Source organism: Podarcis muralis, chromosome 13 (genome assembly GCF_964188315.1).
Source record: "Podarcis muralis chromosome 13, rPodMur119.hap1.1, whole genome shotgun sequence".
NCBI lineage: Eukaryota > Metazoa > Chordata > Lepidosauria > Squamata > Lacertidae > Podarcis > Podarcis muralis.
Window position 1 is genome coordinate 3,797,317 of NC_135667.1, and position 21,789 is coordinate 3,819,105.

Genomic DNA, 21,789 nt, shown 5'->3' on the forward strand with positions numbered 1-21,789 from the left:
ATCGTTGCATGCCACCCAAAATCTCTGAGTGGCACAAGGTTTCGGGGAGTTCCAGGCATGCTTACCCAAGGTTTGTGGTTGCTTTTGGGAATCGAGTCACAGCGGAGACTTGCAATGTCTTTGGGGTAGATGGTTTATTTACACAAGTACAGAATTTGAACCTCAGCCCTCCAGATGTTTTTGGCCTACAACTCGCATAATCCCTAGCTCTCGGGGCTGAGGTTGAGGAAGCCTGGCTTAATCACCCCAAGAGGGTTTTGTTTCTCAAATAGCCTTTTATTCAGACAGACATTGAACTCAAAGAGTTCCTCTGATCCTTTGTTTTCTGAACGGCGCATCACCCTGGGACTATCATTGCCTTAGCTAGCTTTTAACACATGCTGATTCCAGAGGATTAGAAGTGTCTAGTGCACAACTCACACCCCCATGGATCTAGCTTTCGCTTCACACAGGAGAGTAGCCCAGCTTAATAAACTTTTGACACCCCAAGCCTTAATGAGAATCTATTACCCAATGGACCAGTGCTGGATTTAGGGTGGCACCGGGTGCAAAATAAATCATCATCATCCAATATTTCTAGGGGTACCTACACAATTATTGTGAAAATAAATATTATGGGGGTGCCAAATTTTGTCTGTGCTCAGGGCGCTGCCCCCTAACTGTACCCAGGAGTTTAGGGGAGTCCAGCACCCACAAACTCATCCGAATATATGTTTATTTAAACATAACTCCCACAGGGTTCAGTGGGGCTGATCCTCTCTCTCTCACTGCCCCCCAGGAAAGGAAGACAGGCGTTTGTATTAGCGCTCCTTTTGCCTCTCGGACTCCTGGGTCCTTTCACATCTGGGGGTGGGGGAGGCGGCCGGCCCTCCTTCCCTCAGCACAGATGGGGGAGCTTCCTAAGGCTCCCTCCCCACCCCACACCGACAGGAGTCCCCCTAGGACAGTCCCACCTCCACCATCCCGTTTTTTCTCTCGAGGGGTGCCACAACGGACGCCTGGGTCCCTTCCCCTCTGAGCAGGAGCGCACGAGACTCCTGGGTCCCCCTCTCTGTTGGGGGAGAGCGGGGAGCCCTTTCCCGGCTCCTGGGTCCCCTTCAGCCAGTTGGGAGGGGTAGAGCCTGCCCGGACTCCTGGGTCCCCCTCTTAGTTGGGGGAGGTAGGGCAGCCCAGTCCCGGACTCCTGGGTCCCTTTCTCAGTTGGGGGAGAGGAGGCAGCCCTTTCCCGGACTCCTGGGTCCCTCTCTTAGCCAGTTAGGGGGGAGGAGCCTGCCCGGACTCCTGGGTCCCTCTTTCAGTTGAGGGAGAGCGGGGAGCCCTTCCCCGGACTCCTGGGTCCCTTTCTCAGTTGAGGGAGAGAGGGCAGCCAGTCCCGGACTCCTGGGTCCCCCTCTCAGTTGGGGGAGAGCGGGGGTCCCTTTCCCGGACTCCTGGGTCCCCCTCCCTCTCAGTTCGGGGAGAGGGGGCAGCCCAGTCCCGGACTCCTGGGTCCCTCTCTCAGCCAGTTGCGGGGGTGGAGCCTGCCCGGACTCCTGGGTCCCCGGCTGTGACCCGGAAGAGGAAGCCGCGCGGGGTGTTGGCGTCGCCTCTCCCGGGCTGCTGCTTCTCCTCCTCCTTCTCCGCGGCCTCCGAGGAGCCTCCTTCTCCGCCTCGGGTCCCGGGCGCCCCGGGCAGCCGGAGAGGCCGCCATGCCGGCGCTGCTGGAGAGGCCGAAGCTGAGCTCGGCCATGGCCCGCGCCTTGCACCGGCACGTCATGGTGGAGAGAGAGAGGAAGCGGCAGGGTGAGAGAGAGAGAGAGAGAGACGGGGGGGGGGTTATTTGCATGCATTTGCATGTACTTGCATTTGTATTTTCATTTGCATGCAGTTGCATGTACTAGCATTTGCATTTGCATGTATTTACATGTACTCGTATTTGTATTAGCATTTGCATGTATTTGCATTTGTATTTCCATTTGCATGTATTTGCATGCATTTGCATTTGAGTTCATATCCCGCCTCCCGCAAGCTGCTCAAGGCGGCGCGCAATCCCCGCAACCCCAACCCTGCCAGGTAGGCTAGGCTGGGAGGAGGCAGCGGCTGACCCCCGGTGACCTGCTGGGGGGAAATCCCAGGATTGTAGAGTTGGAGGGGACCCCAGAGGTCATCCAGCCCAACCCCCTGCAATGCGGGAATCCCAGCTGACACTTCCAAGACCTTCCAACCTCTGCTTAAAAACCACCAAGGAAGAAGAGCCCAGCATCACCCCAGAGAGATCCTTCCCCTGTCAAACGGCTCTTACGGTCAGAAAACTCTTCCTGAAGTCTAGTCCCAATCTCCTTCCTTGCAACTTTAATCTGTCCAAACCTCCAGAGCAGAAAATAAGATTGCTCCATCTTCCATGCGACGGCCCTTCAGAGATTTGAAGGTGGCTGTCACAGTGGCGTAGGGTGGGTGGTCAGCACCCGAGGAGAGGCAAGTAATTTGCGCCCCCTAACCCGTGGATTTGCACCCCCTAACCCGTGGATTTGCGCCCCCTAACCTGTGGATTTGCCCTAACCCCAGATTTTGCGCCCGGTGCGGCCGGCCCCCCCTGCACCCCCCACGCTACGCCACTGGGCTGTCAGATCTCCTCCCAGTTCCCTCTTTTCCAGGCTCAACATACCCAATTCCCTCAACCGTTCCTCATAAGGCTTGTTTTCCAGACCTTTGACCATCTTGGTCACCCTCCTCTGCACATATTCCAGCATGCCAGTATCCTCCTTAAATTGTGGTGCACAGAACTGGACACCGTCTTCCAGGTGTGGTCTGACCAAGGCAGAATAGAGCGGGACTGTTCCTTCCCTTGGGATGCGGATGGCGCTGTGGTCTAAACCACAGAGCCTCTTGGGCTTGCCGATCGTAAGGTCGGCGGTTTGAATCCCCGCAATGACGGGGTGAGCTTCCATTGCTCGGTCCCTGCTCCTGCCAACCTAGCAGTTCAAAAGCATGTCAAAGTGCAAGTAGATAAATAGTAGATAAAGAGATCCTTCCCCTGTCAAACGCCTCTTACGGTCAGAAAACTCTTCCTGAAGTCTAGTCCCAATCTCCTTCCTTGCAACTTTAATCTATCCAACCCTCCAGAGCAGGAGAAAATAAGATTGCTCCATCTTCCATGCGACGGCCCTCGCTCCTTTACCTCCGGCGGGAAGGTAAACAGCGTTTCTGTGCGCTGCTCTGGTTCGCCAGAAGCAGCTTTGTCCTGCTGGCCACATGACCCGGAAGCTGTATGCTGGCTCCCTCAGCCAATAAAGCGAGATGAGCACCGCAACCCCAGAGCAGGCCACGACTGGACGTAATGGTCAGGGGTCCCTTTACCTTATTCCTTCCCTTGATCTGGACACTAGACTTCCATGGATGCAGCCTAGAATAGCATTGGCCTTTTTTGCTGCTGCATCACACTGTGGGCTCATGTGAAGCTTGTGGTCCACAGAGACCCCTAGATCCTCTTCACATGGATTACTGGCAAGCCAGGGGTCCGCCATCTTATATTTGTGCAACTGATTCTTCCTGTAGTACAAAACCTTAAGTCTTGAACTGAGTTGAGGCTCTTTGGAAGTTGCATTTCGGGAAGGTAATTCCTCCCTCTTTAGGGAAGCTTTTAATGTTTAATAGATTATTGTGTTTTAATATTCTGTTGGAAGCCACCCAGAGTGGCTGGGGAAACCCAGCCAGATGGGCGGGGTATAAATAATAAATTATTATTATTATTATTATTATTATTATTATTATTATTATTATTATGCCTTTCCCCCTTGTCCTGCAGAGGAGGAAGAAGTCGACAAGATGATGGAGCAGAAGATGAAGGAGGAACAGGAGAGGCGTCGGAAGAAGGAGATGGAAGAGCGGATGTCCCTGGAGGAGACGAAGGAGCAGGTCTGTGGGGCGGCCCTGTGTTTTGGGAGGCCTCCAGTGTGAGAGAGCCAGTGTGGTGTAGTGGTTAAGAGCGGTAGACTCGTAATCTGGGGAACCGGGTTCGCGTCTCTGCTCCTCTACATGCAGCTGCTGGGTGACCCTGGGCCAGTCACACTTCTCTGAAGTCTCTCAGCCCCACTCACCTCACAGAGTGTTTGTTGTGGGAGAGGAAGGGAAAAGAGAATGTGAGCCGCTTTGAGGCTCCTTAAAAGGAGTGAAAGGGGGGATATCAAATCCAAACTCTTCTTCTCCGTCCCTGGAGACATCCCAGCTCACCTCCGACCCCTTTTGCACCCCCAGATCATGAAGCTGGAAGAGAAACTGCTCGCCCTACAGGAGGAGAAGCACCAGCTTTTCCTTCAGCTGAAGAAAGTGCTTCACGAGGAAGAGAAACGACGGCGCAAGGAGCAAAGGTTGGCAAAATCACAAGCGCCTAGCGATGCAGAGGGGGAAATCCTAACTGTGTGTTTATGTTTGCGGATTCTGAACTGGCTGTGACTGAGTAGGACCACAGGGTCCTCGTGGAGGTGTTGAGCCAGTGTTTGGCCACTGTGAAAAAGGCAAATTCCGTGCTTAGGAGTTACTAGGCAAGAAACTGAAAATAAAATAATAATAATAATAATAATTTATTATTTCTATCCCGCCCATCTGGCTGCGTTTCCCCAGCCACTCTGGGCGGCTTCCATAGAAACCAAAAATACACAAAAATATCACACATTAAAAACTTCCCTGAACAGGGCTGCCTTAAGATGTCTTCTGAATGTCAGGTAGTTGTTTATCGCTTTGACATCTGCTGGGAGGGCGTTCCATAGGATGGGCGCCACCACCGAGAAGGCCCTCTGCCTGGTTCCCTGTAGCTTTGCTTCTCGCAAAAAACTGCCCACAGCCTGTTCTGTGGTGTGAGTGTGCTTGGAATACTGGCCTCCACATAGGGCTGGGCGATGTTATGTTGCTTTGACTGTATATTTGATTTTCTTCAGATTGTTTTATTTATGTTTTATTGATTTAATATGCTGTAAACCTGTGGTCCATAGGGACGCGGGTGGCGCTGTGGGATAAACCACAGAGCCTAGGACTTGCCAATCGGAAGGTCGGCAGTTTGAATCCCCGCGACAGAGTGAGCTCCCGTTGCTCGGTCCCTGCTCCTGCCAACCTAGCAGTTCGAAAGCACGTCAAAGTGCAAGTAGATAAATAGGTACCACTCCGGCAGGAAGGTAAAAGGCGTTTCCGTGTGCTGCTCTGGTTCGCCAGAAGCGGCTTAGTCCTGCTGGCCACATGACCCGGAAGCTGTACGCCGGCTCCCTCGGCCAATAAAGCGAGATGAGCGCTGCAACCCCAGAGTCGGTCACGACTCGACCTAATGGTCAGGGGTCCCTTTACCTTTACCTTTAAACCAGGGGTCAGCAACCTGTGGTCCATGGGCCATAAGCCGTCCATGGGGGTTGTTTAAACGGCCCACTAGCCGCCCCTGAACCAAGCCGCTCACTCAGCGAGTCCTTGTGCGCTGCGCTAAACCAGCACAGCGCAGAGCGGGGACTCAGTTGACGCGATCCAGCCCATGGAGCGATCTCTGTGAGAGTGATCTCACCCAGGCGAGGCAATCCTTGCTGACCCCTGCTGTAAACTGCTTTGAGATTTTTCTTAAAAATATAAAGTGATATAGAAATTAAAAGAATAAAATATAATAATTACATTCATATATTGTCCAAAACCGGTTTGAAGTCCATATCATGATACAATCGTACCTCAGAATTTGAACGCCTTGTGACTCAAACCTTTTGGCTCCTGAATGCCACAAACCTGGAAGTGAGTGTTCCGGTTTGCAAACGTTCTTGGAACCCGAACGTCCGACGCGGGTTTTGCAACTTCTGATTGGCTGCAGGAGCTTCCTGCAGCCAATCAGAAGCCACGCCTTGGTTTCTGAACGTTTTGGAAGTCAGAACTGACTTCTGGAACGGATTCAGTTCAACTTCTGAGGTACAACTGTACCAGTTTCGTAATTTTTGACCTGGCAATATTTCGTGAATTGTGTTGTGTGTGTGCAGTACGCAGAAATCACAATGTGTGTGAAACCGTGAAGGCAGCCCACAACTGACTCAGTTCTCCCCTGCCTTGTGCAAAAGGGGCAGCGAATGGCGAGAGCAGGCGCCGGCGAAAATCGGTTTTATTTCTGAGCTGGGCTTCATCGCCGCTGTTATTGCAGGCGCTTTATTGACCTCCTTCCTCCTGTCCACAGCGACATGACGACGCTGACGGCAGCCGCTTACCAGCAAGGAATGGCCGTCCACGCAGGGCCTCACATTCTCAACATGCAAGGTGCGTTTCTTTTTGGCCGCGACGGCGGCGCATTGAGAGAATTCTCTTAGAGTTCGGCCACGGATCAGGCAGGTGTGCTTTCCCCACCTGGAGTCACCTTGTGCCGAATCGGGCCGCCAGTCTCCACCTGCGGTCCAGTTTTAGCGAGGGATGTCGGGACTCGAACCCAGGACATTCCATGTATAAAGCCTCTGAGGTGCCTCCCTTGTTAGGATTGCAGGTGTGGGAGAGGGGAGAGCGGAGGAAAGCGAAGACTTTTTTTAAAAAATCCGATCAGATCACATTACATATTCCAAATTATACAAATACATCTCATATAGTCCAAATATTCTGCCAAATTATAATTTTTTGTTGGGGCTTCCCATGCTTCAAGTTCAGCGGGGTTCCAATCATCTTACATTTCTACCGCATTGAGTTTCCAATACTTCCTTCTTTAAATCTTCCTGTTGTTGTTATCCTTCCTTCCTTCATGGCCTCTGAGTTGTTTCCACAGGCGAGTTGAAGTGAGCAGGAATATGCTTCTGTGTGAAGTTTGCATGACTCTCCTTTTTCCCCCCCTTCAGCTGATATGTCTGTTGTTTGCAATATGTCCTCACACGCTGGTGTTTATGCCGAATCAATCCAAAAGTCCTTCTCTGGTGGCAGACGCCATCTTCTCTCAGTTCCGATGAAATAAAATCTAGGCGTTTGCTCATTCATTTTCTCAGACAGGTTGCATCAAACATTAGTCTTTCAGGGGACATTTGCCAATTCGGACTTGAAGTACAGATATGATAACAAATTAAGAGCTCGCCTCCCCCATGACTGTTTATCTCTGCAACTCGGTCTGTCCCATAATGGTGGATCCCAATTAAATAGTGCGTAACCCTATCCCTTCCGGAGAGTCTTTTATCAGAGGAAAGAGAAGACTTGACCCCCCCCCACCCCTTTGGGAAGGAGTTTTCTTGCCCTCTGGCCGGCTTGGAGGGGTTGATGTCAATGGGATTTCTTCCCTTTCTCCGCAGGGAGCCCCGGGGGCCATAACCGGGCCGGCACCTTGATATCCGCCGATCGAGCCAAGCAGATGTTTGGACCTCCAGTGATCACAGTGAGTGCCCCTCAACACTGAAGTCATAGTATTCCTCGAAGGATTCATTACCGCATTTTCCGCTCTATAAGACGCACCAGACCACAAGACGCACCTAGTTTTTGGAGGAGAAAAACAAGAAAAAATTTTTTTCTGAATCCCAGAAGCCAGAACAGCAAGAGGGATCTCTGCGCAGTGAAAGCAGCAATCCCTCTTGCCGTTTTGGCTTCTGGGATAGCGGCGCAGCCTGCATTCACTCCATAAGACGGAGACACATTTCCCCTTACTTTTTAGGAGGGGAAAAGTGAGTCTTATAGAGCAAAAAATACGGTAATTTATTTGGCAAGAGGGGCACGTTGCTTAATCAGCAGAAACGTCCTAAGCAGTTTGCAAAATGCAATGTGAAATATTCGTTTAAAAAACTGATAATATAAAACAGGCATGTCCAACTCCCAAGAGCAGAGGTCAGCAAACTTTTTCAGCAGGGGGCCAGTCCACTGTCCCTCAGACCTTATGGGGGGCCAGACTATATTTGGCGGGGGGGGGGGGAATGAACGAATTCCTATGCCCCACAAATAACCCAGAGATGCATTTTAAATAAAAGGACACATTCTACTCATGTAAAAACACGCTGATTCCCGGACCGTCCGTGGGCCTGATTGAGAAGGCGATTAGGTCGGATCTGGCCCCCGGGCCTCAGTTTGCCTACCCATGCCCAAGAGACTGTGATCTACTCCCACTATATAAAAAAACTGGCAGTGATCTACCCTTTGGATTGACCATTGTGGAGTTTTTTTTTGGGGGGGGGGTGATCAACCAGGATCACACGATCGACCAGGAAAGCCCCGCAATTGACCGGTTGCGTATGCCTGATATATAAAGCCAAATTGATGTAAGATTTATCAGAGTAGAAGTAAAAGCCATGCGTCTAAAACAAATGATACGTAATAAAAATTGCCCGTTAAAATGCCACGAAGGCAGGCCTGCCTAAGCGAGCGAGAACCGTGCCAGGGGCTGAGCCCAATTTTCTTTTCCCCCAGGAAGTGGTTATATTTTGCTTTTCATGAGCAGAGTCAAACGTTCTCTTCCCAACGTTCCCTCACAAAATGGCGGGCGGTGGCAGCGCTGCCTTTTCTATTGTCGTGGTGGTTGTTATTTAAATTTATATACTGCCCTCGATCCCAACGACCACAGGCCCGTTTACAGCACAAAACCACATAACATGATAAACTAGGGATGCCACGTTTCAAAATCTGGACACAAAAGTTGTTGAGCTTTTTATTGCGGGGTGGGGTGGGGGTTGTTTTTGGCAAGATCTCAACAAAAATTGACGTTTTGGAGCTATTTTTAAGGGAAATCGGCACAAACAACACTGCCGACATGGGTTGCCATGTGTCTCGATTTCCCCAGATATTTTCCCGATTTTCTCCCGGAGGCTGCTTCCGACCACAGTATTCTGTGTATGGCCCGTGTTAAGTCGTGGGTTGACATAGCAGCCGGCACAGCGATCTCTTCAAGTAGCTCTTTATTATGGTAAGCTGGAATAGAACTGACAGTGAACAGCTCAGCCGGCCTGTATTTATAGGCAGCCGGCTGTCACATTGTAACCACAACAGCCCAGAGTTCCCGCCTAAAATAACTGCCGCGGACCTGAGTGAAAACTATCTACAGACCTGAGTGAAAACTATATACAGTATCCCCCTGTTGGCCCAGGGTGAAACTACACTACATAACACCCCTCCCCACCGAGATAAGGCGTTAGTTACAATCGTAATGGTTTCCTTATATACAGCACTACGCGTAATGGTTCAATTAGGCACAAAAGCATATCGGTTACATTTCCCATACTTAGACCAACAGTGATACCTGTCCAACAACATAGTCCTTTAAATGAGTTGGGCGCTTGGAAACTCTGCCAGACCGCCGGGGACTGGTAGCCAAGTCCGGAGGGCCACACAGTTCTCGCTGAGGCTGTGGTGCGACCCTAGGTGGCGTTGGAACCAACTCCCCTGGATCCGCTGCTGTGAGTGGAGCCTCCGCAAGTGGAGTGGTCTGAGTCTGTTCTGAGACGGCTTGGTTCGGCTCCACGCTGGCAGTTTGCGAGGGAGGTGTAGGTGGAGCCTCGCCATCTGTACGTGTCTCTTCTGGAGCCGCAAGCGCAGTTGGGGGCACCTCGGTAGTGTCCAAGTCCCCAACCCTGCGCCTAAGTTGGTCTATGTGCCGTCGCCACAAGCGCCCGTCTTCGAGTGCCACCTGGTACGAGCGAGGTCCAGTGACTCCCACTACTGTGGCTGGCACCCAAGGGATGTCCCCCACATAGTTCCGGGCAAAGACCTGGTTTCCTGGGACAAATGACCGTGGTGCGTTGGCACAGCCTGGGGGTTCAGCCACGGCAAAGTCTGGGTGTAGCCGGTCGAGCGGTGACCTGAGGCGGCGGCCCATAAGCAGTTCCGCAGGACTCCTCCCTGTGGCCGCATGAGGGGTGATGTGTTGCGCGAACAAGTATTCGGCGACCCGCTCATGCCAGTCTCCCCGGTCCAGGCGCGCCAGTGCCTCTTTTGTCGAGCGCACCATTCTTTCCGCTTGCCCGTTGCTGGATGGATGAAAGGGTGCCGTTAGGGCATGGCGGATGCCCAGTCCCAAAAGATACCGCTCAAACGTGCCTGATGTGAACTGCGGTCCGTTGTCAGAGACAAGGACATCAGGACACCCATGCGTTGCAAACAGGCCTCGCAGCACCCGGATGACAGCTTCGGTAGTGGTGGAGGGCATCAGGGCGACCTCCAGCCATTTGGAATAGGCGTCCACCACTACCATAAAGGTCCGGCCGTGAAAGGGGCCAGCCAGATCGATGTGCACCCTCGACCAGGGTGTCTTTGGCGTCTCCCACGTGTATCCCTTAGCTGCCGGTGGTGCAGGCCTCGACTCCTGGCACGCTTGACAGGCGGACACCCAGGCAGTGATGGCATCGTCCATATTAGGCCACCAGACGTAACACCGAGCCAACGCCTTCATTTTGACAATTCCCGGGTGGCCAACGTGCAGAGCCTCCAGGACGCGCTGACGGAGTCCCTGGGGAATCACGACGCGGTCTCCCCACAGCAGACAGCCGCGATGAGCTGAGAGTTCATGTTGTCTGGTTGCGAAGGGCTGGAACTCCGATGCAAAGGGCCCTTGTGGCCACCCCCTCCACACCCAGTTGAGCACCCGGCTGATGGTGCGATCCTGGGCAGATGCGGAGGCCACAGTGGCAGCCGACACAGGCGCTGCCGGAAGATCCTCAATCAGAAGGAGCGATGAAGCTGGAGCCGGGTCTTCCACAAATGCTGGAAGAGGGCAACGGCTGAGAGCGTCGGCATGGCCCATCGATTTCCCCGGGCGGTGGATGAGCCGGTAGTGGTAGGCAGCCAGGAAAACAGTCCATCGCAGCATGCGTGGTGAGAGGACCGGTGGAGTTGGACGATCACCGGCGAGGAGGCCCAGGAGTGGCTTGTGGTCAGTGATGAGGTCAAAAGTCCTGCCATAGAGGTATTCATGAAACCTCTTCACTCCAGCCACAAGTGCCAATGCCTCCTTGTCGAGCTGGCTGTAATTCCGTTCCGTCGGAGATAGTGTCCTGGAAAAGTAGGCGAGCGGTGCTTCTCTTCCATCTGGAAAACGGTGACTAAGGACAGCCCCGATGCCAAAAGGTGAGGCGTCGCAGGCAAGGACCAGCGGCCTGGATTCACTGTACTGTACCAGCACACTGTCCGAAGAAAGGAGAGCCTTGACCGCGTTGAAGGCCGCCGTCTCCCGATGACCCCAGGCCCAAGGCGTCTTAGTGCTAAGGAGTCGGTGAAGAGGCTCAGCCACTGTGGCTTTGTGGGGCAGGAACATGTTATAAAAGTTCAGCAGCCCCAGGAACGCCTGCAACTCTGTTTTGTTCTTTGGAGTGGGGGCCTGCTGGATAGCGCGGATCTTGGATGTGGTTGGATGAAGACCGGAGGCATCGATAAGATAGCCCAGGAACTCTACCTGTGGAACGGCGATCTGGCACTTCTCCCTTTTTACCTTGAGCCCGGCCTCCTGGAACCTGGTCAGCACGGCACGGAGGCGCTCGAACAGCTGCTGGTGTGAGTCTGCAGACACCAAGACGTCATCAAAATATGGTACCACGCCCGGAAGCCCTTGCAGGAGACGCTCCATAAGGCCTTGGAAGATGCCAGGAGCCACACTCACCCCGAACTGCAACCGGCGGCAACGGAATGCCCCCCGGTGGGTGACGATCGTCTGGGCTTCAGCAGTGGCATCATCGACTGGCAGTTGTTGATAGGCTTGGGCAAGGTCCAGCTTAGCGAAGACCTTACCCTCACCCAGGGAATGCAGCAGGTGTTGGACAACAGGAACCGGATAAGCGTGCTGCTGAAGTGCCTTGTTGATCGTGCACTTGTAGTCAGCGCAGATTCTCACCGACCCATCTGGCTTGACAGGCGTGACGATGGGGGTTTCCCACTTTGCGTGGTCAACCGGCTCCAAAACTCCTTGGGCGATCAGTTTGTCCAGTTGTTCGTCCACCTTAGCCTTGAGAGCAAAGGGAACCCGGCGTGGCTTTAGCTTGATGGGGGCGACTTGTGGATCCAGGCTAAAGGAGATGGGCGTACCTGTATATTGGCCCAAGGTGCCGTCAAAAACCTCGGCAAAGTCTTTGACCAGACCCTCAGTCTCTGCGTTAGAGATGCAGTTGATGCCGGTGACTTCCAGGCCGAGGGCATCAAACCAGTCTAGCCCTAGGAGGCTTGGCCGCTGACCTTCGACCACCACCAACCGGAGCAGGCCCGAAAAATCCTTGAAGGCGATCCGGAACCGGCCAACGCCTACCACGGGAACGTCGTTTCCCTGGTAGTCTCTCAGGTGTACGCGGTGAGAGTCGAGTTGCCTTTTGGACACTCTGGGTACCAGTCTTTTGATGGTGCTCCATGACACGATGGACAGGGCAGACCCGGTGTCGATCTCCATGTCACATGGAGCTCCTTCAATGAGCACCGTGACGTTCAGCTTGCGTCTCGTAGGCGAGTCGGTTTGGCCAATCGTGGTTCCAGACGGGCAGCGGCAGTTGGTGAGAGCGAAACAACTTTCCTTGGCAGACTGGAGTGAAGACTTGGACTTGCGAGTCGATGAAGGGGGGGTGTCAGACGGAGCCGATCGGCAGACCTTAGCGATGTGGCCCCTTCTGGAACACCTCCTACAGATGGCGTCTCTGAATCGACACTTGGCACGGGAATGGTTGCCTCCGCAGCCAGCACATTCCGGTTGGCCCTTGGACTTCTGTTGGAACTTCCTGCGCTCCCGCTTTGTCTGGTGCACATCATCGTCTTCACTGGAGGATGCCTCCTCACTGCTGGCCTCTTCATGATGCACCGGAACGGGCTCCCTAGCAAGACGCAGGCTGCTGGACTTGCGGATCTCCTGAGCGGAGCGTTCAGCAGCTTCTGAGGCCACAGCCTCCTCAATGGCTTTCTGTAGCGTGAGGTCTGGCTTGGCTAGGAGACGCCGTTGCAGATGGATGTCCCGGACCCCGCAGACGATTCGATCCATCAGGGCATCGTCTAAGTCTCGGAACTCACAGTGCATTGCAGCCTGTCGCAGGGCGGTGGTGTAGTTGTTGATTGACTCCCCCTCTGCCTGGTTCCTGTGGTAGAACGCATGGCGGGCAGCAATCTTGGACGGCTTTGGTGCGTAGTGGTTGCGGAGCTTCTCTTGGATCGTGTCCCATGGTGATGCCTGGACTGCTTCAGGCGCAACCAACGCTCGGGCCGTCTCAAACACCTCAGGCCCACAGAGGCTGAGGAATAGGCCCCGCTTCCGATCCTGTGATACTGCTGTCAGCTCGTTGGCTTGGAGGTAGCAGTCGAACCGAGCGAGGTAGGAGTCCCATGGTTCAGAGGCTGGCGCAAACGGCGGTAGAGGCACAAGTGAAGCCATGATTCCGATGCCGGCGTGAAGGGCGATGGATGGAACACAGTGCTCTAGCCAGAACAGTCAGCTCTGAACTGGTTCTGCCCAGTGATTTCGCTCAGTGATTTCGCTCTGTGATTCAGCTCAGTGATTCAGCTCAGTTCAGAGGCTGGCCGCATCTGGCTGTGCTCTGATGTCCATCCATCCCATCCTCGTCGCCAGTGTTAAGTCGTGGGTTGACATAGCAGCCGGCACAGCGATCTCTTCAAGTAGCTCTTTATTATGGTAAGCTGGAATAGAACTGACAGTGAACAGCTCAGCCGGCCTGTATTTATAGGCAGCCGGCTGTCACATTGTAACCACAACAGCCCAGAGTTCCCGCCTAAAATAACTGCCGCGGACCTGAGTGAAAACTATCTACAGACCTGAGTGAAAACTATATACAGTATCCCCCTGTTGGCCCAGGGTGAAACTACACTACATAACAGCCCCCCCTAGATACACAAGACAAAACGGTTAGTTCTTCCCTCACAAAATGGCTCCCTTTTCAAAATGGCGGACGGCGGCAGCCCTGCCTTTGCTATTGCTGTTTTTATGATAGTTTGTTGTTGTTGAGTCGTTTAGTCATGTCCGCCTCTTCGTGACCCCCTGGACCAGAGCACGCCAGGCACCTCTGTCCTCCACTGCCTCCCGCAGTTTGGTCAAACTCATGCTGGTAGCTTCAAGAACACTGTCCCACCATCTCGTCCTTTGTCGTCCCCTTCTCCTTGCGCCCTCCATCTTTCCCAACATCAGGGTCTTTTCTAGGGAGTCTTCTCTTCTCATGAGGTGGCCAAAGTCTTGGAGCCTCAGCTTCAGGATCTGTCCTTCCAGGGAGCACTCAGGGCTGATTTCCTTCAGAATGGAGAAGTTGGATCTTCTTGCAGTCCATGGGACTCTCAAGAGTCTCCTCCAGCACCAGAATTCAAAAGCATCCATTCTTCGGCGATCAGCCTTCTTGATGGTCCAGCTCTCATTTCCATACATCACTACTGGGAAAAGCAGAGGTTGAACTATACGGACCTTTGTTGGCAAGGTGATGTCTCTGCTTTTTAAGATGCTGTCTTAAATTAATATGCCGCCCTTCCTTCCAAGCCCCACAGGCCCGTTTAGGGTAGGGAAACACGAAAATACGTCGCATGGCAAATAAGACAAAGCGGTTAGTTGTGAGGCAGATTTGGTGCGCCTCACGGCAACCCTAAGGGACGTCTCTGTGCGTGCTTTGTCTCCCCAGTCTCGCCACTTTGCCACGCAGCCGACTTTCCCCGCCAGCACGGCAGAGCACGGCCAGTACCAGGGCGGGCAGTCCGGGCACAGCCCTTATGCCGTGGGGCAGAGCCAGCACACGGTGCCCGTCAGCTACGCCAGCAGCCAGTCGATCCGAGGTGAGGATGGCACCCGCACAACAGAGAGGCGGGCGATGGGGTGCCACGCTGGATCCCTTTCCCTCCGCGGCGTGGGTGGCAGGGGCAGAGCAGGCCGGGCTTTCACCCCCGTCTCCTTTCCCTTCCAGGGCCTTCTGCTTTCCCCACCATGCAGTACTTGCCGCAACAGCAGCCCGGCTACACAATCCACAGCCACTTCCCCACGGCTCAGCCTGGTAAGTCTGCAGAGCGGCTGGCAAATCCTAATAATAATAATAATAAGTCTGCAGTTGTTTAGTCGTGTTCGACTCTTTGTGGACCAGAGCATGCGGGGGGTTGGCAAATCCTATTATTATTATTATTATTATTATTATTATTATTATTATTATTATTATTATTTATATGCTGCCCATCTGGCTGGGTTTCCCCAGCTACTCTGGGCAGATTCCAACAAAATATTAAAATACAATAATTCATCAAATATTAAAAGCTTCCCTAAACAGGACTGCCTTCAGATGTCTTCTGAAAGTCTGGTAGTTGTTTATTTCCTTGACATCTGATGGGAGGGTGTTCCACAGGGCGGGGGCCACTGCCTGGTTCCCTATAACCTCACTTCTCTCAATGAGGGAACCGCCAGAAGGCCCTTGGAGTTGGACCTCAGTGTCTGGGCAGAATGATGGGGGTGGAGACGCTCCTTCAGGTATACAGGACTGAGGCCATTTAGGGCTTTCAAGGTCAGCACCAACACTTTGAATTGTGCTCGGAAACGTCCTGGGAGCCAATGCAGATCTCTCAGGACCAGTGTTATGTGGTCCCAGCGGCTGCTCCCAGTCCCCAGTCTGGCTGCCGCATTCTGGATTAATTGCAGTTTCCGGGTCACCTTCAAAGGTAGCCCCACGTAGAGCGCATGGCAGTAGTCCAAGCGGGAGATAACCAGAGCATGCGCCACTCTGGCGAGACAGTCTGCGGGCAGGGAGGGTCTCATCCTGCGTACCAGATGGAGCTGGTAGACAGCTGCCCTGGACACAGAGTTGACCTGCGCCTCCATGGACATGAGATGGCAGGGGAGCTGCGCTGGGAGATGTTGTCCGAAAAGAGAAAACGAACCAGCTCCACACTTCTTCCAGGGCCCTGTTCCTTTCCTTGCAAGGCTCACGCTTAGCTCTTTCAACCTTCCCTTTCCAGGTTTCATTCCTCCCAGCACGGCCATCCCTCTGCAGAAACAACTGGAGCACGCCAACCAGCAGTCGGGATTTACCGATTCGGTGAGTTCGCACCCGGAGCATCGCTCTCTGAAAATGTCCGTGCTCTTTTGTAGAGTTGGAAAGGGGCCCCGGGGGTCACCAGCCCCCTGGAATGCAGGAATCTTTTAGCCCCAACATAATAATAATAATAATAATAATAATAATAATAATAATAATAATAATAATATCTTTATTGTCATTGCCCCCTCTCGGGGACAACGAAATTACATGGGGCTTGAACCCACGGCCACGAGATGAAGAGCCCTATGCTCTTACCAACTGGGCTATCCCACAGAGGTCTTACGAGATGGCTAACCATTGAATATTATTATTATTATTATTATTATTATTAATACCCCGCCCATCTGGCCGAGTTTCCCCAGCCACTCTGGATAGCTTCCAATATTAAACAATACAGCATTAAATATTAAAAACTTTCCTAAACAGGGCTGCTTTCAGATGTCTTTTAAAGATAAGATAGCTGCTTATTTCCTTGACATCTGGTGGGAGGGAGTTCCACAGGGCGGGTGCCACCACCGAGAAGGCCCTCTGTCTGGTTCTCTGCAACCTCACTTCTCGCAGGGAGGGAACCGCCAGAAGGCCCTCGGAGCTGGACCTCAGTGTCCGGGCAGAACGATAGGAGTAGAGGCGCTCCTTCAGGTATACAGGACCACTCTGAAATACCGCTCTGAGAGGGATATGGGTCTCCAAAGAAACAAAAACAAAGACCCTCAACTCCCAGAATCCTTTGGGGGAAAGCCATAACTGTATAAAAATGGCGTCACAGCGGTGCGAATGCAGCCATTCTTGACTGTTACACAGGGGGGTAAATTTTAAGCTCGGACTCGGCCGTGAAATAACCAGTGCACGTGCAGAGTGCATTCCCTCTCACCTTGGGAGACGGTCTAATTCCTCTGCTCTCCCTCTCTAGTCGACCCTGCGTCCGATGCACCCCCAAGCCTTGCACCCGAACCAGGGCCTCCTCCAAGCCCCCCAAATCCCAGTCCAGATCCAGACAGCTGCCAAGGTAAGCTCAGAACCTGAAGGCGCGTTGCCCCTCTTCCTGCTTCTACTCCCCTTCTTTACTCCGCTTCCCAGTTACGCGGTTCTCCACGCCCGTAATGTGTTGTCGTTCTTCCCCTTGTTTTTGGCCTGTTGTGAATTTTGCCTTCCTTTTCCTTGTCCCAGGTGGGCGACTCTCCCACCTCCGTCGCGACGCCCAACCCCTTTCCACCCTGCTCTCTCCCGCTTGCTGATTTTTGGCCCCCCCACCCGCTTTCTCTCCCTTATAGCCCAGTTTGGCGTACACCCACCCGGCCCGCCCAGCCTCCCCAGGCAGCTTCTCCCACGGAACCGCCCCACAGCAGCCCCACACAGTAAGTATCTCGCTGGCTGGGTGGGGGGAGCGGAGCTCGATCCCAAGCCTTGCCGTGCCACGGCAGTACCTCTGAGCGCATGCAGAGTGGCTCTCCTCACTAGTGAGCCTCTGGCCTCTGTACAGTCTGAGGTTGGGGTCATTCCGCAGATGGGGAGCCCCCACTGAAAAGGCCAATCCCCAGCAGAACCACCGCCAATCACACTTCCTGTCGGATGCCGCCAATGTTGGCGCATCAATTTATACGGGGCTACTAGAATACAAGGGGACGCGGGTGGCACTGTGGGTTAAACCACAGAGCCTAGAGCTTGCCGATCAGAAGGTCGGCGGTTCGAATCCCCGCGATGGGGTGAGCTCCCGTTGCTCGGTCCCTGCTCCTGCCAACCTAGCAGTTCGAAAGCACGTCAAAGTGCAAGTAGATAAATAGGTACCGCTCCGGCAGGAAGGTAAACGGCATTTCCGTGCGCTGCTCTGGTTTGCCAGAAACGGCTCAATCCTGCTGGCCACATGACCCAGAAGCTGTACGCCGGCTCCCTCGGCCAATAAAGCGAGATGAGCGCCGCAACCCCAGAGTCGGCCACGACTGGACCTAATGGTCAGGGGTCCCTTTACCTTTACTAGAATACAACACTGCATTACTTTTACAGTGGTACCTTGGTTCTCAAACTTAATCCATTCCAGAAGTCCATTCCAAAACCAAAGCGTTCCAAAAACAAGGCGCGCTTTCCCATAGAAAGGAATGCAAAACGCACTAATCCGTTTCAGACAACCCCTAAGACAGACATTTAACATGAACTTTACTATCTAACAACACCATGGATCCATAAAACGAAAGCAGTAATCAATGTACTGTACTATAAATAAGACAGTATTAATTTTTTTTCTTACCGGCGCTGATGATAGTCCTTGTTTGGATGGGGGGCTATTAGCCATTTCCGCAGTCACACAGCCGATCAATCAGTAGGTGAACTGGCTTCCACACAGTCACGAAAACAAAGTAAACTAAAAAAGCCTCAAAAACGCAAAATAAATAGCAAAAACAAAAGCACCAAACTTAATCCGTTCCCGAAGTCCATTTGACTTCCAAAATGTTCGGAAACCAAGGCGCAGCTTCTCATTGGTGCAGGCGCTCTGGAAACGATAGCCGACAGCCGCATCAGACATTTGACTTCTGAAAAACGTTCAAAAACTGGAATGCTTCCAGGTTTTAGGAATTTGAGAACCAAGGTACCATTGTATTTATTTTTTTAAAAAATACAACTGTATTTCTGACTCTTCCTCGGGGAAAGGAGTTCAGACAATCTGTTCTTAATTTCAGGATTTTTACTCTACCTTTCTATTAAAAAGATAAACCGATCAAACAAACATGCCAGCACGAAACTACCAGTAGGATTATTGAGCCTAGTTTCGGTATGAAAAACAGCAGTAGAGGTTAAACAAACTGAAGCACAACATCGCCAAAGGTGTGGGCAGTGTGGAAGGCCTGGCTGGCTTAATTTTATTAAAAATAATCTGCACCCCTTAACAGGTGGGCAACCTGTTCGTGCTCAGTGTTTGGTATGTTCTGAACCCTCTGCTGCTTTGAACCGTTTGTGCGTAGACTGGAAGGCGGGTTGGGGAGGGACAGAGAGAGAAACGGAGAGGTTTACAGTCCTGGCTGCTTGGCAAGGTTCCAGGGGAAGGGAGTTCCACAGGCCGGCACCAAGAATTCCTCCCTGCTATGCCCTTGGCTGGCTTGATTTAGCACACAGATGATAAACTCATGAAGGCACACTCGATCAGGCTGGGAGGAGGTGATCTTTTGGCCAGGACAGGAGCACTGTGTCGTGCGCAAGAGGAATCAAAGAGGAGACACTCTGACTGCCCACAGCCTAACCGGCACCCCAAGGGCCCTCCAGACACATAATAATAATAATAATAATAATAATAATAATAATAATAATAATAATAATAATTTATTATTTATACCTTGCCCATCTAGCTGGGTTTACCCAGCCACTCTGGACGGCTTCCAACAAAATACAGTGGTACCTCAGGTTACATACGCTTCAGGTTACAGACTCCGCTAACCCAGAAATAGTGCTTCAGGTTAAGAACTTTGCTTCAGGATGAGAACAGAAATCGTGGTCTGGCGGCAGCAGGAGGCCCCATTAGCTAAAGTGGTGCTTCAGGTTAAGAACAGTTTCAGGTTAAGAACGGACCTCCGGAATGAATTAAGTACTTAACCCGAGGTACCACTGTATTAAAATACAATAATTCATCAAATATAAAGCTTCCCTAAACAGGGTTGCATTCAGATGTCTTCCAAAAGTCAGGTAGTTGCTTATTTCCTTGACATCTGGTGGGAGGGGGTTCCAGAGGGTGGGCACCACCACCGAGAAGGCCCTCTGCCTGGTTCCCTGCAACCTCACTTCTCGCAGGGAGGGAACCGCCAGAAGGTCCTCGGAGCTGGAAATCAGTGTCCGGGCAGAACGATGGGGGTGGAGACGCTCCTTCAGGTCTACTGGGCCTTTGAGGCCGTTTAGGGCTTTAAATGTCAGCACCAACACTTTGACTTGTGCTCAGAAACGTACTGGGAGTTTCCACCCAGTACCCAGCAGCCTGAAAACCAAAGGCAGTAACCTCTTGTCTTGCTGCGCACTCGATGGGTGCAATGTCAACCACGCACGGTTGAAGGCAGGCTGGTTGGAAAAGTGCAAGTCGAGTCCCAAGTCAGGCGGAGAGCCGGGATTACGCTGGCACAAAGAACGTTTTAGCTGCCTGCCTTTCTTGCTGGGCATTGGGCAAGGCCAGCTCAGTACACTAGCTGTTTCTCGCTCTCCCTCTCCCCCATTAGGCAATTCTAAGGGTTGGACCCTCCACGATTTCCACTTAGCGCTAGGAACCGAGCCCCTGCGTAAGATGAGGGATTGCTGTACAACCTTCTGGTTGTGACCGTTAATTCATATACAGTGGTACCTTGGTTCTCAAACTTAATCCGTTCCGGAAGTCCGTTCCAAAACCAAAGCGTTCCAAAACCAAGGCACGCTTTCCCATAGAAAGTAACGCAAAACGGATTAATCCGTTCCAGGCTTTTAAAAACAACCCCTAAAATAGCATTTTAACATGAATTTTACTATCTAACGAGGCCATTGATCTGTAAGTTGAAAGCAATAAACAATGTACTGTACTATAAAATAAGACAGTATTGTAATGATTAAAATTAATCTTTTTTCTTACCTGCACTAATGGCCCCCCATCCAAACAATGACCACCTTTAATCCATTTCCGCAGTCAATCAATCAATCAATCAATCAGTAGACTGGGTTCCACACAGTCACAAAAACAAATTAACCGAAAAAGCCTCAAAAACACAAAATAGCAAAAACAAAAGTGCCAAACTTAATCCATTCCGGAAGTCCGTCTGACTTCCGAAATATTCAAAAACCAAGGGGCAGCTTCTGATTGGTGCAGGCGCCATGGAAACAATAGCCGACAGCCGCATCAGACGTTCAGCTTCTGAAAAACGTTCAAAAACCGGAACACTTCCTTCTGGGTTTTTGGTGTTTGGGAACCAAGGCGTTTGAGAACCAAGGTACCACTGTACACTGAAAACTTCTTTCCTTTAACATCTCTTTCTCTGCCTTCTTACAGTCTGGTTTCCAGGCCTCCCCGCAGCCAACACCTCGGCACCCATTCATCCAGCACCCGCAACAGGGCCAGCGCTTCTACCACAAGTGAGCCCCCCGCCCTGTTCTCTTGTTGCTTCGACACCCACCCCCCAACCTCAGCCCAAGTCCCAGCGCAAAGAAAGAAAATATACGCGGAATGACCATGTGTGTGGCTTTATTCTCCCCTTCTCTCTCCGCTGTAATTTGTGAAAACAGAGATTGCACTCTAAATAAAACTTTGTATAATTCGAGGAGCGTTCAACGGTGCATGTGTCTGTTCCACACACACACCCCTTACTATCTTGCCCCAATAACAGAAATCGGGAGAGTCTGGCTAAACATTAGCAAGAACTTTTGGGCAGTAAGAGCTGACCGGAAGGTAGTGGACTCTCATTTGTATTTCTAAGTGGAGGGAGAGAAGGAATCAAGTGTATGCAAAGCAAGCAAATTTTGCACACATCGCTCATAATTTAGTATGAGACTTCTCCCAAGCTGGTGCCCATCACGTTCTGGACTGGATGTCTTGGCTAATGCCCGATGGGAGCTATAGTCCAAACATGTCTGAAGGCCACCAGCTTAAAAGAGTATAAACAGGCCGTTTTCAAACTTTGGGGCAGGTCAGTGGGAAGAGACCTAAAGGCTTGTTCAGCTGAATCCTGCCAGGGGCCAAGGGTCCAAAGTGCTTTCCTGTTGTCAGTCCCCCCTCCCTAGTCCCCAATTTCTAGGAAAAGCAGCTTTTTGTGTGTGTTTGCACCTGCAGTAGCTGTAGTTCCAAGCGCACTTGCAGGTCAGGTTAAAAGCGAAATGTATGTAAATTTACCGCCCATTGTTCTAACCAGCGCTACAAATGTTTTTCAGACGGCAGCTG

The 21,789-nt window shown here is 52.0% G+C and overlaps 1 protein-coding gene across 1 annotated transcript; it reads left to right on the forward strand.

Moving 5' to 3' along the window:
- Positions 1-1,575: 1,575 nt before the first annotated feature.
- Positions 1,576-21,172, forward strand: GPS2 (G protein pathway suppressor 2). Its single transcript, XM_028703165.2, has 11 exons — positions 1,576-1,782; positions 3,785-3,894; positions 4,234-4,346; positions 6,170-6,249; positions 7,254-7,336; positions 14,523-14,673; positions 14,802-14,888; positions 15,838-15,917; positions 16,828-16,923; positions 17,189-17,272; positions 20,905-21,172. The coding sequence occupies exons 1-11, from the start codon at positions 1,689-1,691 to the stop codon at positions 20,989-20,991; spliced, it is 1,065 nt and encodes a 354-aa protein (XP_028558998.1). The 5' UTR covers positions 1,576-1,688; the 3' UTR covers positions 20,992-21,172.
- Positions 21,173-21,789: the final 617 nt, after the last annotated feature.